Source organism: Nicotiana tomentosiformis, chromosome 5 (assembly GCF_000390325.3).
Source record: "Nicotiana tomentosiformis chromosome 5, ASM39032v3, whole genome shotgun sequence".
Classification (NCBI taxonomy): domain Eukaryota; kingdom Viridiplantae; phylum Streptophyta; class Magnoliopsida; order Solanales; family Solanaceae; genus Nicotiana; species Nicotiana tomentosiformis.
In genome coordinates this window covers 46,138,001-46,155,768 of record NC_090816.1, presented here as the reverse complement: position 1 = coordinate 46,155,768, position 17,768 = coordinate 46,138,001, and the positions used below count along the sequence as shown (strand labels likewise).

The following is a 17,768-nucleotide window of genomic DNA, read 5'->3' as shown; positions in this document are numbered from 1 at the left end:
TTCCATATGTGCCTTGTTTGGCAATAGCAGGCCTCAAAGAGAAATAGCCAAGTACGTGACACCAGTCGCCTCTTAGAATGTAGGGAAAATCAGTTTAACTCGAGATGAGAGTATTCCGGCACCCTGAATGTGATATAGGTTTCAAAATGCATGAAATTGCATTATGCTCTTAACATTAACTGACACAAGAAATCATTGCCACAAGCCCATGAGGATGAAAAGGAAGTTGAACACTTGTGAGATTGTTATCATTCTCACAGCTTAACCTTTGCCAATAATTGATCCTATATGAGAGGACTAGAGATACGACAAACTTGTTTTTCAAATCAATATGCTCTCATGTTACTAGACTGTGAAAAGGATTAATGATAATATACACAAAGGAACAAACTGATTGTTCAAACCATAGGAGCCACATACACCGGAGAGAAAAAGAGTGGCTCAAGAAGGATATCAACACTAGGCTGCTTTACATTAGATTTGATACCACATAGGTAAATATTATGGTGATGCGTGCATATGCACAAATGAGCAGATGTTATCCATTTGAATCAAAACGTTCTGTAAGAAATTCATCAAGTACAGTCCCTTGTTGAGAATTTAGAGAATCAGTGGGAAGTATTAACCTAGGGTTATAACCCAATTCAAGGAAATCATTATAGAACTCAATTTCTCAAGAGGTTGTAAATATAAGGAATTGTGATAAAGAGGCTTCACAAATAATAGGTCTCGTTCAAGGAGTAGATATAGAGAACGACTCATAAACTTGTTCCGCTTCTATCCCAACTTCCACAGCAACATAAGGAGTGATATATGACAAAGTGGAAGAACCGGGATCAATAAGAGCATACACATCATGAGATTGGACGGTCAATATACCTATAACCACATCTGGAGAAGCCTCCAACTTTTGACGCCTCCTCATAGCATAAAACCTGTTGGGCCCTCCCAAGCTCTGAATACCACCCCTAGCTGCTCCACACCCTGCGGGTGGTATAATGTCTCTAGCCGGAGGAGGCGCTGTGGATGTAGTAGCTGCAGAACTGGATGGTTTGTGTCGCACCCCCGCCCATGCTCTGGAGAGACGAATGACAATTTCTCTGAATGTGGACCCTCATACCACAATTATAACATACATTGGTACCATAGTGACATACTCCCGGATGACATCTCCCACACTTCACACAGCGGGGATGAGGTCCGCTAAACTGACTCGTCTCACTGACCTGATATTTATCCTTTTTGCATAGATCATAAGCATCCCCCTTATCCTTTCTCCAAGATTCAAATTCAAGAGTAACAAACCTCGTATTGGTTTGCTGTGTGGGCCTTTGGAATTTCCCAAACCTGTCACCCCTAACATGTTGTTGAGCATACTCACAACACGATGCCAAATGTTCATTTCCGCACATCGAGCAGATTGGGATAGGTGTACACATCCTAAGGCATTTGTTCTTCTTGTGACCCCTCTTTCCATAACCGTAACATATTTCAAGAGTCATCCAACATATCTCCAAGTGACGCTTCTTGCAAACCAAACAATCCGGCTCATTAGTACCAACAACTCTTTTTCGTTTCTCAGATACACTCACCACACGATCTGGTGGTGCGGTGACAATGGTAAGAACAATGTCACTTCCCCTAGCAGCAAGTTCTTCCAATCCCTCCACGGCTCAATGCATTCTGCCAACGAACTCTTGTGTAATCTCCCCCAGATTCAATGGCGGGGTCATTCCCTCATCGCTGCTTCAAACTCGTGGATTACTCATCTGGAAAGTGAGACATAACGAGGAAATTAGCTTCCTATCTTGAGCTCTATCGCACGATCTAGAGTACCAAAGAAGTGTGAAGTTCCTAAATGTCCAAGTAGCCTCCCCATTATAGATGTGGTCGATAACACACCGATAAGAAGGACTCTACTGGACACTGCTCCAAGACATCCTAGGACACCTTAAAACCTTAGGATCTGATACCAAGTTTGTCACACCCCGAACTCGGGGATAATGACCGGCGCTCAACCGAGTGAACCCATCCGAGCAAGCCTATTAGATTTCCTTCTACCCAAGCTCATTCATGAATAAAGAGGAGATGAACTCCATTTATCAAACATTGAAAAGATTTCATTAACAACTCCTATTTCATATCCATTAGAAACTTTATTCATAATTTCCAAAATATTACAAGTTTATAGATATAATGAAAAACATGTTTGCCAAATACCAACATTTCTAGTTCCATTCCCCACATCAAACACCACCCACAACCTGTTTACGGAACCTCTAAGTACAACAGAAGAGTAATATGAAAATGTCAGCAATAAGGCCCCGGCTATACCTCAAAACACAAAGTACAACATCAAATGATATCAGGCCCAGAATAGAGTAGGGCTCACCAAAACCTGCTGAATAGGGAGTAACTGCTAACGAGGACCAAAGTTGCCCGCTAATGAACCACCTGTATCCATTGAAGATGCAGCGCCCCCGGCAAAAGGGACATTAGTACATATGGAATAGTACTAGTATGTAAAGCTAACTGTCCTCTTTCAAAATAGAATTCCCATATAAAAAAGGGAAAACCATAGAAACAACAAGTCACAATCAACAATATCTAAATGTCCAGTTAAAACATAACAATTTTCAAAAAAAGAAATTAATATATATTATTGGTTGGGAGATCATTAGCACCGATATACCACCGTGTTTGTAGAACGGAGTCCGATCCTGCCCGATCGGTTAAGCCATCTCCCTACGAACAAAGTGGTTCGACATCTGATACGAAAGAAAAGTGTTACCAAGAGTAGTACCACCATGTGCGCAACATGGCATCCGATCTCTACCCGATCAGCTAGGCCGCCTTCCCACATATGCCGTGTGGGTTGACTTTTCCAATCCACAATTATTATCGGTTTTATCCCAATTAAGGGAAATAAGATCAACCCATCAATATCATCCCAAATAAGGGGAATAATCACAATCCACTCCTACACCGGCACATGTAGTTTTAGGTGTGGGTTGTTACAACCCACCCTTCCTCGGTTTGCTAATGATACTTCCCAAAAATATTATTTTTGTTTTTGCACACAAAGGTAACATAGGTACAAATGTATTTACCTCATCATATTTCACATTGTATGAATCTCCACTAGTATTTTCAACCAATAACAACAACAATATTCCGTTGGCTCTTTTAGCCATTCACAAGATTCTTTATTCAAGGCACGGTGGCTGTATTTTATATTCTACACTTTTATTTCTTCCCTCTCATGTATCATCATCATAAATATCAACATATATAATATTCCAGAAATCACAACTATAAGTTTATTAGAAATGAAGCATTTAAGCACAATAGATTTCTTTCCAAGAATGGAGTAAAATGATTTGCAATCGATGCGCAAGTTAAAATCATAAACAAGTAACATACCGTTTATTCTTGAAATACTTTTTCCCAAAAAGGGCAATACACAATTTTCACTCACGAATATGTAAGAATGCAAAACACATTGAAAATACTCACCAAGCATATCATTAGTTAAAACAGCCACATATGGGCATGACTTGAGTACATAAGCTTTTAGGCAATTCTATTTTTGAAATAATTTTGGAACAGTAGAATCAAAGCTCATTTCATAATCTTTCTCACATCCTCTTATTTCATTAGCACCACTAGCCACAAGTATGACTTTCATTCTTGGCACGTTGGCCACACTCTATATCCCCAATTCACTTATTTCATTTTCAAGCATCTTTATAGACTATCAACAACAAGACATTTTTAATCAAGACTTTAGGTACACATATGAGCAATTAAGAGTCTTAGGCATATCGAGTTTTTCTCACACAATTTGGCATACTAGCTTTCATTTGAAACACGACTCAAAGCCATAACATTTTAATACGCAATCAACACTTTGAACATATATATTTTGACATAAGGCTCATTCGGAATAGTCAAGTTTATAAGGGATAACCCGGAACATAGGAATTAGGAACTTGAGCCAACAATACTTGAAACTTACGGGAACATTATAGAATTCGATTCTAAGAGAGTAGTTTAGCCAACATACCTCGCTTTGAGCTTTCCTTAAATTACTACAACATTCCAAAAATCCTAGAAATCCCAATCTATTTTGAGACATAACAAAATTGAATGCAAATTAGGAAGATATTCATGGTTTCAACTCATTTGAGCATTTTATCAAACATTAGGTGTGCAAATTGGACTACAAGATTTCCTTCATTCCACAACCCAATCTTTACTTATTTGAGCTCAACAATCTTCCCACAAACCTTATTGCTACATGCATGTATAACTAATACTCTTACACCCAAGAATCATACTCCCAATCGCACATCTTTTACCCCAAACTCGAAATTGAAGTCTAGGGTTAGAATCTTACCTCTTGAATGAAGATCTTGTGAGATTTCCTTATTGGATTTCAAAGCTTGGACAAGATCTTGATGAACAAAGTACTTGAGCTTCTTCCTCCCTCTAAAACACTCTCACTTCTCTCTAAAAATGTCAGATTTTTGCCTTCAAAACGAGCCCCAAAGGCTATTTATCAAAATGGGGTCGAGTTATAAAAATAGAAAAATGGAACCTCCGAACTCAGGTCTGCGGTCGTGGAATGGACCGCACAATGGGTATACGGTCTGCATAATGGACCACGAAACTGTTGCCCAGAACTGGGTTACATTGGTTAGGTCTGCAACCAATCTGCGGTCCGCAAACTACTTTTGTGGTTCGCATAATGATTCTGCGGTCGCGGAATTGACCGCAGAATCACATTCTGCTAGTCTTTGGAAATTAGTTCATAACTTCTTATAGGAGTATCCAAATAATGAAAAGTTTAAATTGTTAGAAACTAGACTCGACGATCTTTCATTTGATAGGTTGACCATCATATAACTCCTTATACATATGTATATTTGCTCGTCCAAAGATTGGTCATGTGCATACTCATTTGGAACTTTAGTCTATCATGTAATTTCCAAATTGACTTAGACTTAGGGCTCTCCTTAGACCCCACATCACTTATAATATGCCTCGTACACTTATTATTATATCCAATTGATATCCATCATATTAATAGTCCTCGTCTGCGCACAATAATATAATTAGCAAACATCAACTTTCTTAGTAGCGCTTAAGTACTTTGAAATTGTCCGAGGTGCTACATGCAATGTGCCTTTACCTTCTAGTCAAATAGCATAAAGAGGCATGTATACATTTTAAAAATGGCATATAGAGAAGATATGCGATAAAACATGTATACAACCAAGGTAATTGCAAATAGAGAAAAGATGCGAGAGCTCAAACACCAATAAGTTTTTCTTATACCGCGTGTACACCATGAAGAGAGAAACATGAGAGGGTGACCCTAGGGGGTGAATCCTTATCCACACATTACACGAACAACTCGCGTGCCATATATAACAACCGCATGGACCACTCACGTGCTTTCATAACTCAAACCGCACGGATAAGCACACACCAGTCCATTCCAAATCATACAAAAGTCTTATACAATAATATACGAACAATGAATATCAAATCATAAGCTCATGAACCGATAAAACTGACATGCTAAGGTGTATGCATGTGCAAAGTGTGCTACCAAAGCTCCGATTAGGCGATTATGATACAATATAGCAATTACTATGTTTGAACTGAGATTATCCTAAACCTGATCTCTAACGTAATTCAAGTAGCTCACAAAGGGGTACAAACACTTGAATCATGATAGCATGAAGCTTAACAACCAATTCAAGGCATAACATAGCCTAAGCACTACCCCCCGAGCACGGATAGAACCCAGTGCACAAACACATTCTCATCCCCCACATGTGTCTCAACCTTGGCACGTAGCCAACATCAACAATTCATGCAACTAGAGCCTTTATCCAAGTTTAGTCAAGATACTTACCTCAAACAAGCCAAATTAATACTCTAAAAATGCCTTCCCGGGCGAATCGACCTCCAAACGGCTCGAGTCTAGCAAAACATAACTCATAATATTAAATAATGTCATAAGAAATAACCCCAAACAATAGAGCTTCAATATTAATACAAATACACAAAGTCAACCCGGGCCCGCATCCCAAAGCCCGACAAAACTCACAAAGCCTGAACACCCATTCCAACATAAGTCCAAATATGAAAATTTTCATCCAAATCCGATATCAAATGGCCCCCCAAACCTCCAATTTTCACTCTCCAAAACCACATCCAAAACCCCCAAATTTCTCCTTTAAATCACATACCCTAGGTGTAATAATCCATATGGAGCAAGATCTAACATCAACTTCAAGTAGAGATTACTTGCCCTTCAAAGTAAGGTGAAACACTCTCTAGAAATCGCCTCTAGCCGAGCTTCAAAACTCCAAAATAATAGACCAAACCCTGGAAATTATAGTCTGCCCCGAAATATTTGGTTTTGCGGACAAAATTTTCGCTTTTCCAACTCCGCTTTTGCATAAAAATGCTCACTTTTGCAAGCTCACTTAAGCCTCCGACCATCCGCACCTACGCCCTAGTTTTCGCTTTTGCAGAAGCACTTCTGCGCATAAGACCCCGCATATGCGACATCATATTTGCGCAATTCTTCTGCATCTACAGACTCTGCCTCCCCTAGGCATTCTTCACTTTTATATAGCCAATTTTCCTCTTCTGCAGACTCGCACTTGCAGACAAAATCTCGCAGGTGCGAAATCACCAGCAAGAGGACTGCCAAACAAGATAGAAATGAATCGAAACTCATCTGAAACACACACGAGGCCCCCAAGACCCTGTCCAAACACACCAAATCCTTATACCTTCCTCAAACCTATCCAAAAGCTCAAAACACCGGAATTACTATCAAAACCACAAATCATCAATCAAGATTACTCTTTTAAGTTTGTGATATTCTAACTTTAAATTAATCATTCGATTCAAGCCTAACCAATACAAAATGAACCCAAACTTTGCACACAAGCTCCAAATGACCAAACGGACCTATTCCAACTCCCAAAAATAAAATTCAAATCCGATATCATCAAAGTCAACCCCCGGTCAAACTTATGTACTTTCCAAACCTTCAAATTTTAAACTTTCGACAATTAGAGCCAAATCAATCTAGGAACCACCAAATCTAGACATACGCCTAAGTCTAAAATCACCATACGAACATATTGGAACCACCAAAATACGAATCTGAGGTCGTTTATAAATAAGTAAATCCTTGGTTAACTCTTACAACTTAAGCTTCTAAAATGAGACTAAGTGTCTCAATTTACTCCAAAACCTTCCTGAAACCAATCCCAACTATCCTCGCAAGTCACAAAACATAAAATACATATACGGGGAGCATCAAATAGTGGAATGGGGCTAAAATATAGAAAATAACTGGCTGAGTCGTTACATATGGACTGCATGTTTGAGACGCGTACCACGTATTGTACCGCAGGAGTAAGTACAGAGAGCTAAGGGTTAATATACAGACCAAAATATTGTTCGCATATTCAGCATCAAACCGCATGTTGGACCGTACATTGAAGATTCAGAGGGTCAATTTTTGGGAAATTCTCAAGAGCTGACATATGGACCGATATACGGTTCGCATGTTGAACATGCATAAATTTTAGATTTTATTTCCCACTTCATGTTTGGTCAACTTTTGAGGAGAAAACACCCTAGCGCTTTCACAAATCATCTAAGGTGAGTTCCTACTCAAAACACTTATTACATCAAATTTATAAGGATTAACATCAAATCATCTTCCCAATTCATAGATTCTTAAAAATTCAACAAGGACCAATTGATGTGAAATATTGGGAAATCTTCAAAGGTAAAAGCTTTATCTTTTCTTAGTGATTGTAATAAAATGGGAAGGATATTACGATGATCCTAAGCCATTAATTTTGTTTGGGCATTGATTTTAACCATGATGAACATAGTTTTAGGCATGAAATCCTAGTTCTTTTTGGAAAAAGGTAAAAACCTAGAATTTTGATAAAGTCTTGACCTTTATCACTTTAATTATGTGTAGAGTGTTTTCTTAAGCATTGAGACCTGCAATTGAGTTGATTTAGAAGGAATTGAGATATTTCTATTTTGAAAACCCTTTTCAACTACAAAGGTGTTTAAAATAGACTTTATGCGCGCGTGGGACAAGTTCGCATCTAGTCTTGTATTTTAATTTCGTAGTATGATATGCACATGAATATATAAGGTGCCCCATGCATGGGTTGTTGAACTTGAAACTGACCTATGGACTTTTTCCTGAATTAAAATATGTCTCTTTGAAATACCTTTGCTAAGGAAATAATGAACATGAACGATTTGGCTAACACGCCATGACTTATGAAAAGACTTAGATGATGTTGCCAAACTTGTGTGGGCCTACATTGGCATAGCTTGGGACTGTATTGGCTTGGATTTGGGACATGTATTGGTATGAATTGGCCTATATTGGTACAACTAGGCTTGTATTGGTATGTATGATTTTCGAGTCTGATAAATCATACCATCCCTTACTGTTGATTCTTGCTAAGTATTTGCATTACTACATTTATTTTATTCAGCCTATTTTCTCATTACACACACACTCTCTCTCTTTCTCTCTCTCTCTGTATATATATATATATATATATATATATATATATATATATATATATATATATATATATATATATATATTCATTTATTATTATATGAAATCTTTCCCCTAGACATCTATTCAGTACCTAGTACGTAGGCATACTATTGTTATTTTTGATGGCATATTAGGTAACGGAGAAGAGCATTTACAAGGAGATCTCATAGATTAGGAGTACTTGTTGATTCCAAATTTTTGGTGAGCCCACATGCTTATTCGTGGGACTCCGTTTTCTATTTATTCTATTTATACTAGTTTTGGGCCACGTCCCGAATTTAGTTATTCCTTCAATATTTTTAGAGGCTATATAGACATATGTTGGCACTTAAATATTATTACGTAGAGCTATATTTGATTTGGTTAGTTCTTATACTTGGGGCGGTTTGTGATCACGTCCAATTCACACCCTAATAATGAGTATAAAACGGTCGTTATAATTATAAAAGCCCAACGCGAGTTGGGGTTGAATCCACGGAAAGTTTTAGATCAATGCTAAGGTAAACACTCGAGAGAGGGAATTGAAATTACTAGATTTATCTTTTAAATAACAGTGAGAAATTATTTTCTGAATTTACTCTATGAAATTAAACTAACTAGCAAACAACTAGAGATTGAAATGTTTTTGGCTTTTTAACAAATAAGGGAAAAATCTAGGGATGTAACCTTCACCTATGTATAAACCTAATGAGTAGCGTAAATCGATGCTTGTTGGGTTGATCGGGGTATGTTATGACTCTCAATTCTCAAGTACCCACTCAATACCTCTTGGTCAAAGAGTAGTTATTCTCAAATTAGCTTTCTCAAGATCAAATGGGTAGTAATCTAAATAATTTATATGAGCTCATGTGAAATTATCCTTATCCCTAGTTCAAATCCTTTGATCAAACTAATTAATACCTCAACTAGTTCAATATCTTGTTAGCCAAGTTTTCCTAGACTAGGTTCCTCTTTCTCAAGTAAGAACTAAGTCAAATAGGTATGAATCAATGTTTGCAACCATTAATTCTAGATATAAAGCATAAGCAAGGCTAAATAACAAATACCCAATCAATAACAAGCATTAATAATTAACACCCATAAGTTCTGCACACTAGGTTTGGGTCACAACCCTAGATAAAATCTAGCTACTCATAATCAAAAGAATAGAAAATGAAAAAGAAGAAATAATGGAAGACATAGAATGAAAATTAAAAGATAAAAATAGTGAGTCTTCTCTAATTGTTGTCACAAATTGCCAAAAATAGTAAACTCTAATCGCTACCAGCTGCTACAGTACAAAAGTTATCATAAAAAAGTATTTCTCATCTATTTATAGTGCCCGGAAATTCGCTGACAAAAATGCTCTTCGAAAAGTTACACGGCCGCACAATTTTGATGTGGACCGCATTTTTTTCTTTTGCTCTTGTAGTGGAAGGGATTCTGCGGCCGCAAAATAACTTGTGCAGCTGCACATTTTGGTTGCGGACCGCGTTCTAAGGAGGCTTCACCTTTGATCTTTTGCACCTTCTCTGTACTTTTCGAGCTTGTCAGTACAAACTTATTTTAGGTCGCACAATTTGGTGTGAGGACCGCACTTTTGTGAAATCCTTTGAAGCTTCAAGGTTAAAGTTGCAGCCACACTTGCATTTCTGCGGGCCGCATCTTCATCTGTGGCCGCAGAATAAGTTCTCCGGACCGTACAATTCTTTGCACTTCTCCTCTTTGACTTGTTGAACTGGGATACTTCTTTTTGAGTTAGTTTTCTTCATTGAGCTCAAATCCTCCAGTGTTCTTGCAATTCACATAATTTTATTAGATTCGGGAACAAAAATCACTACTTTTGTACTAAAACTAAATCAAGAAGGTACTAATAAGTGGTTAAAATTCACACTTATCAACTCCTCCAAATTTAAGTCTTTGCTTGTCCTCAAGCAAATAGATTAGTTGTGACCTCCCCTAAATGAAGGTTCATTTCAAAGAGTAAATTGTAAGTCATTCATACTCAGTTGGGACCAATAACTACCCACAATACTCATGCATTTTCAACCAAGCGACAAATTATTTTCAAACATATGTGACATGCATGTAACTCTAGTGTGACATTTGAGCTTTAAGATTTGACTTCACTCATCAAGGACTCTTGTTATTTCATGTAAATCATGGTGGATTTCAAACTCTTCCTCCTCTACCTTATATTTTCCATGCTCACATCAAGATTTCACACTCAATTTCTAGAGCAATAAAGGATTCACTCTTCTCTTACAAAGGAATGTCACAAGTAAAGCTTCAAGTACCATAGGCTTGCCCCTCATGTAGATCTTTACTAATTTAAGTTCAATCAGTTCAAAATCAAGTAGGACTTCTTTCAGATTGTAATGAAGGCTTTTGGATTGGGGGTAGGATACCATATTGGATGAGTGGTTACATCCTTCCTTATGCACTTCCACTTTTTATTTCTTGGCTCACTTTTGCCAAACCCTTAGAGGCATTTCTTTTTCTTAGGGGCTAGAGAGACTTGCCATCATAGATGAAGCGGAGAAGAGGGCCAATAGGGAGTGGTACAAGGAGGCTAAGAAGGAGTCAAAGTTAGCAGTTACTGCAGCTAAAACTGACGTGTTTGAACATCTGTATGAGGAGCTTGGGGAGAAAGGCGAGGATAAAAAGTTGTACAGCTGGCCAAAGCGAGAGAAAGAAAGGCTCGTGACCTGGATCAAGTGAGGTGTATTAAAGACGAGGAGGGTGGAGTGACTATGGATGAGGCACAAATTAGGCGGAGTTGGAAGTCATATTTCCATAGACTTTTGAATGAAGGGGAGGATAGGAACATTAAGCTAGGTGATTTGGAGTATTCGGAGGTCATCAGGATTTTGGGTACTGTAGGCACATTAGAGTAGGGGAGGTCGAGGGGGTAATGTGAAGGATAAGAAATGGTAGAGCAACCGTGCCAGATAAAATCCCTATAGAATTCTGGAAGAGTGTGGGTAAGGAAGGCTTGGAATGGCTCTCTAGGTTATTTAACGTTATTTTTAGGACGAAGAAGATGCCTGAAGAGTGGAGGTGGAGTACGATGGTCCCATTGTATAAGAATGATATCTAGAATTGCAACAACTATAGGGGTATCAAGATGCTAAGCCATATGATGAAAGTTTGGGAGAGGGAGGTAGAAGGGAGGGTGAGGAGAAATATGTTAATTTTAGAGAACCATTTCGGTTTCATGTCGGGTTGTTCGACTACAAAATCCATCCATCTGATGAGAATATTGGTAGAGCGGTATAGGATGATGAAGAAGGACTTGCATATGGTGTTCATTGATCTAGAGAAAGCATACGACAAAATCCCAAGAGAAGTAATATGGAGATGTTTGAAGGTTAAAGGTGTGCCTGTAGTGTATATTAGGGTGATTGAGGACATGTATGATGGAGCTAAGACACGGGTGATGACAGCTGGAGGAGACTCAGGTCATTTCCCGGTTGAAATGGGGTTGCATAAAGTATCAGCCCTTTGGCTTGTTTTTATTTTCCTTGGCGATGGACACATTGACGCGACACATTAAAGGGGAGGTTCCATGGTGTTTGTTATTTGCAGATGATATAGTTTTGATTGACAAGACACGAGGTGGTATTAAAGAGAGACTGGAGGTTTGGGGGCAGACTCTCGAGTCTAAAGGTTTCAAGTTGAGCAGGACTAAGATAGAGTATTTGGAGTTCAAGTTCAGCGACGTTACCCAGGAATCACATATGGATGTGAGGCTTGATACACAAGCTATCCTTAGGAGAGATAGTTTCAAGTACCGTGGGTCAATAATACAAGGCGATGGAGAGTTTGATGAGGATGCTACGCATCGTATTGGAGCAGGGTGGATGAAGTGGAAGCTAGCTTCCAGTGTGTTGTGTGATAATAATGTACCACTGAAACTTAAAGATAAGTTCTACAGAGTAGTGGCTAGACCGACTATGCTGTATGAAGTAGAGTGTTGGCCGGTAAAGAACTAGTATGTCCAGAAAAATAGAGTAGCGGAGATGAGGATGTTGAGATGGATTTGTGGACACACTAGGTTTGATAAGATTAGGAATGAAGTCATTAGGGATAAGGTGGGTGTGTCTCCCATGGAGGATAAGATGCGAGAGGCAAGGCTGAGGTGGTTTGGGAATGTTAAGAGGAGAAGCACAGAAGCCCCAGTTAGGAGTTGTGGAGGTTATCCTTGGGGGTATGAGGAGGGGTAGAGGTAGACCAAAGAAGTCTTGGGGAGAGGTGATTAAGCGGGCATGGCACAGCTGGAGCTAACCAAGGACATGACCCTTGATAGAAGGGTGTGGAGGTCGAGGAATAGGGTAGTAGGCTAGTAGGTAGTCGAGCGTTTCCCCTTGTACTCTCAATTCAATAGCTTTTAGTATTAGTATGCTGCTTTTTATTCTTATATTGTTTTGACTACCTAGCGTATAATTGTTCGATAGCATTAGTATTAGTATGTTGTCTTTTATTCTTAGATTGTTACTACTCCTAGCGTATAATTGTTGTTTTGGCTTCGATTTTCTTCTTTTATCTTGTTGTTGTTAATACTTACTCTCTTCACTTCCCGTCATCCTTTCTTTAGCCGAGAGTCTATCGAAAATAGCATCTCTGCCCTTCCAGGGTAGGGGTAAGGCTACGTACATCTTACTCTCCTCAGACCCCACTTGTGAGAAATTACTGGGTTTGTTGTTGTTGTTGTTGTCTTTCTTTTTCTCCCTTGATGCTCATACTAGAGATACTTGCCTCACTTGCATTTCATCAATCTCCCTTTTTATATTCTTTTTGCTTTTTCTTTTTCTTATTTCTTTTCTAACTTACTCTTTTTGTGGAGATCATTTATTTTCTCCCCTTTCAATGACTTGATACCTCTTTTAAATTCCTTAACCTCCCCCCCCCCCAAATTTAGGCTTTGAGCCACTTATTATATATGCGTGTTAAGGAAGGTTCGGGTGCCAAGAGAGGATTACGGTCAAAACAGGTAAAGGCTTGTAGCATGTTTACCAACAGAGAAAGGCTAAAAGGCTCAAAGGGGTTGACTAGGGATGACGATCATAGGGTGGCAATAGAAAGCTCAAACGGTCCAAGGAAAATCTACAATCATTTTTCAAACCAAGCAAACTTAGAATTTCGCCTTAAAACACATTCGGGGCAAGTTCTAGACTATTCACTCAAGTACTTGGACTAGCAATAAGAATTCACCTCACCTCTCATGTAACTAGACCGTAAAAGAAGATCGAGTCTAAAGCCCACAACGATCACAGTCAAGTCAAAGATCACTATGGTCCATTAAACTACCTAATGATTATCAAATCAACTCAAGAGACTCAAAGTCACTAAACTGGATCTATTTCTTCCATAAAAAACCTTATTTCAAACCATAAGCATGTTGGTGCCAAATGAAGCATAAATAACTCTTTTTAGAGAATGACTTAGTTAGGGCTTTTATTTATTACTACTTACTACTACTATTACCTAAATATGAAACTGACTCATTCCCTTAAGGAAGTTGTCACACTATCCATCCTCAAGAAGAGTCATCCGGTTCACACAAAATACTATCTTTGGAAAGAACCGTGGCACAAAGAAAACCAAAGGTTTATTATCAACACTAATAAGATAAAATAAAATCTACCAAAACAAACATAATTAAAGATAAACAACTAAAGATGCTAATAAATGTACAACTACTAACGATAAAAAAATAAAATCATCCAATTATTGCATCCCAAAGTAGTCAATAGTACCAAATCATCAAATATGATCCACCCCTGAATTAAAAGAAGCATTGTCCCAAATGCTTAATAAAATAAGATCAAAGAGTAGAGAGGGTGAAGAAACTCCCTAAGTGTCATCAATCCTCATAGTGTCACCAGCAGAATCAGTCCCAGCTGGTTTCAGCTAACTAAATATAATCATCAAGTATGGGAGCCGTCTGGGAGATGAACATATCATGCACTTCCCCAGCAATGTCAGAGGCAAGGCACGGCTCCTCCGTCTGAGAAGCGGGACAATCATAAGAAGATGGAGCTGGGTGAGGCTGGGTGGGGTCTAGTAGTATGTCAAAAGGCAATATCTGGGTCACCTCCTCTCAAAGTGCATCGACTGACTTCTTGTTGGCCTGTGTCTTCCTAATATTCTTTACCTGCTTGGTCACCCTCTCTATTTACAACACCATGTTGTACCAGTGTATCCATAATCACCTTATGGTTGTCCAAGATTGTGGTGTGCTTCTTGTCTATTTTCGAGGGATCCAATGGTGCTTGTGAAGATTACTGCCCAGCAACTGTATTGGAGATCTCAGACAGCTTTGAAGTAGCTACCTACATCCAGGGGTTGAGGCTCGCAAGTGTCTGAGAGACCCGCAAGGCAAACAATGGACTTGTAGGCATAGGCACCGGCCTAGGAGCTAGGGTAGGCACTGTAGTAGGAGCTTAGGAGGGTGGCTCAGGAATAGCAGTTGCGACACTAGTAGAAGGCTCAGCCGAAGTAGATAGAATATCAGATAGATCAAGAGCTATCATTATTGGCGCATCAGACTTGCCAGCAGTAGTAGGAGGCTGGATGCTTTTCTTTGGGTTCCTCAGATCTTGCAGCTTGTACCAATCAAATGGCCTTGTCAGCTTGACCTTGGTGTCAAATGACCTGGACTCCACCTTGGCATTCTTTAGATACTCAATAATAGTGTTGGGGTAGGGATAAGAGGTGTACCCTGCTGTCCACAAGTGAGATGTTGGCCGACATCAGGGAACCCACATTGATCGGGTACCCGACCATAATAGAAGCCACTAACACTGCTCTTGCCAACGGCAAATTATTTTCATCTAGGCATGGTTCAAGTCTGCTGCACATGAAGGTCTGCCACCCTTTTGCCTTGAAGCTCAGAGTGTTCCGGAGGCTTGGCACCCCGACACCTATCCATTGGGGAGTAGGTCCAGGTGCAAGAATCTCTGCGAGCCATGGTCTAGCCTCCTCTTTCGAAGCTAACTTCTCCAGATACTCCTTCGGTTCCACATCATCAAACCCCAAGTATGCATTCAGAGTGTGCCGATCAAATTTCACTTTCAAGTTGCGCACCTTGGTAATCTTTGTCCTCTTGAGAATAAGATTTATGTTAGCATAGAATTCCTAGACAAGATGTTGCTTCACATCCACCAGTTTCTCAGTAAACTGCATCCACCCCTTTCTTGTAGTAAACTGTTCTAAGATTGGAGGTTGTAATTTTCTAAGTCTTTGATGAGGAACTGACGCTCGTAAGTCAGAGATCTCTCTGTCCACCACATTCAGAAATTTGAAAATGCTCGCAAATTCAGGAATCTATCTTTCCAGACAACTTTCTTCTTTGATCGTGCCATGCCTGCCTGTGCACTTAATCCCCCTCTCCCATCATCCGGAGCATCATCAGAATCGGAGCCTGGAGCAGCTGTATTGGACTCATGACTGTCACTCTCTGAACCCTGGGAGGTTCTTTGAGATGTAGAAGGCACATCTTGAGGCTCATACTGCCTTTGTGGCCTAGATTGTTCATCAGAATGCTCCTATGGTAAAGATACAAAATTTCCCTCGAAGGCCTCCCTAGACGGGGCATAAGAACTTGACTCTAAGAGGCTTCTACCACTCCCCATGCCTACAGTTGTCTTCTTAGTAATAGCTCTTTGTACACTTGGGTGCATGGAACCTCTGCCCCTGCCCCTTGAAGATTCACCTCTCCCTTTTGAAGTTTCAGCTCGACCTTGTGATCATACCTTTGTCTGTATATACACAAAGAGACTTGTCAGTTGAAATTCATGTGGCAATCAGTTAAGAATCGTATAAGTATGTGAGGACATCATAGAAGCAGTGTGGATTCAATATTTCAGCATATAGTAGAAAATGGTCAAGTGTGGTCCACACTTTTTGAAATGCGGTCCGCAAAGTGGAAGTGCGGACCGCTCAATTCCTTATGCAGGCTGCACATAAGCACATGTGTGCTAAGTTCTTAGATGCACCTTCTTTGATAGACAATACGGTGGCCTCTACTACCGCAGAAATCAACTGTTGTCCGCACAAAGAGATTTGCGGTCCGTACTTGAGATGCTCAAAGAGTAGGTCTCTGATTATCAGTGCGGACCAAATATGCAGCCTCACCACAAAATATGCGGTCCGTAAAGTGCGATCGAACAAACAACAATCCAATTTAGTTACCCTTTACAGCAGTTTGTGGTCCGCACAATCAAGAACAAAGATGAGACATATCTGTTTACCTAGATTATGCAAACCTTTTGCTCAATTCTACTTGGCAGCATGATATAGACATGGAAATCAGTTAACCCAGCCCAATCCAGACATGTTTTATGAATTTCCCAGTATTAAACTACCCCACATGGATAAGGGAATGCAAAAATAGATGTCCTAAAAAGAAGTTTAAAAGGAAAAATAAATTAAAAAATAAAAATAAAATCAACATAAAGTGAAGCATACCAGATAGTGTAAGTGTGTTAAGATCCAAGTGAGTGCAAATGGTTGTGTGTGATTGAAAATGCAAGTTCTTCGGGCAATCTCTTAGAGTAACAGTGAAAGTGAAGAGAGTGAAAAGTGAAAAAGTATGGCTACTATTCTATTTATACTCAGAGAAGATTTAGGGTTAAAGAGGTGAGTGCGCCCCGCACAATTGCAAATGCAGTCCGCACTCTGTTACCTGGACCTCAATGGAAAACATAATTGTGCGGTCCGCATTATTGTTTCTTGTGCGGCAACACTCCTGACAATGTAGTGCAACCACCTCTATGATGCGACCACATTATTTGTGAAAGTCCGCACTATTACTCCGCACTGTTAGGAGAAAAGTTTAGAGGACCTTTTATTTAGCACCTAAGCTTAACTCTTCCAAGTGTGGTCTGCAGAGGAAATATGTCGCCGTACAAGAGCTTCTCCGATCGGCATTTCTTTTCTGTGGCCGCACAAAAAAAAAGTGTAGTCTGCATTTCTGCCCTGATGTCACAACCTTGTCTTCCATTTCACATCTAACACTTATCCATGCAGCACACTTCAAATCAAGTTAAAAACAACAAACAATATCTAACTAAAAGAGAAAAAGGAAAAGACCTTAGTTTTCCTCCCAAGAAGCACATTATTTAACGTTATGGCACGACGCAATGTCATA

At 39.4% G+C, this 17,768-nt stretch overlaps 1 protein-coding gene across 1 annotated transcript; it reads left to right on the top strand.

Moving 5' to 3' along the window:
* The first annotated feature begins 11,831 nt into the window (after positions 1 to 11,831).
* LOC104098524 (uncharacterized) lies at positions 11,832 to 14,983 on the top strand. Its single transcript, XM_070175985.1, has 4 exons — positions 11,832 to 12,075; positions 12,203 to 12,575; positions 12,672 to 12,824; positions 14,815 to 14,983. The coding sequence occupies exons 1-4, from the start codon at positions 11,832 to 11,834 to the stop codon at positions 14,981 to 14,983; spliced, it is 939 nt and encodes a 312-aa protein (XP_070032086.1).
* The last annotated feature ends 2,785 nt before the right edge of the window (positions 14,984 to 17,768 follow it).

Bases quoted from the DNA above. Each gene is read 5' to 3' on its own strand.
- LOC104098524 (XM_070175985.1), top strand. From the start codon at position 11,832: ATGTCGGGTTGTTCGACTACAAAATCCATCCATCTGATGAGAATATTG. The intron at 12,076-12,202 runs GTCATTTCCCGG...TGTTATTTGCAG, and splicing joins GACAGCTGGAGGAGACTCAG to ATGATATAGTTTTGATTGAC. The intron at 12,825-14,814 runs GTATGAGGAGGG...ATGTTGTACCAG, and splicing joins TGTGGAGGTTATCCTTGGGG to TGTATCCATAATCACCTTAT.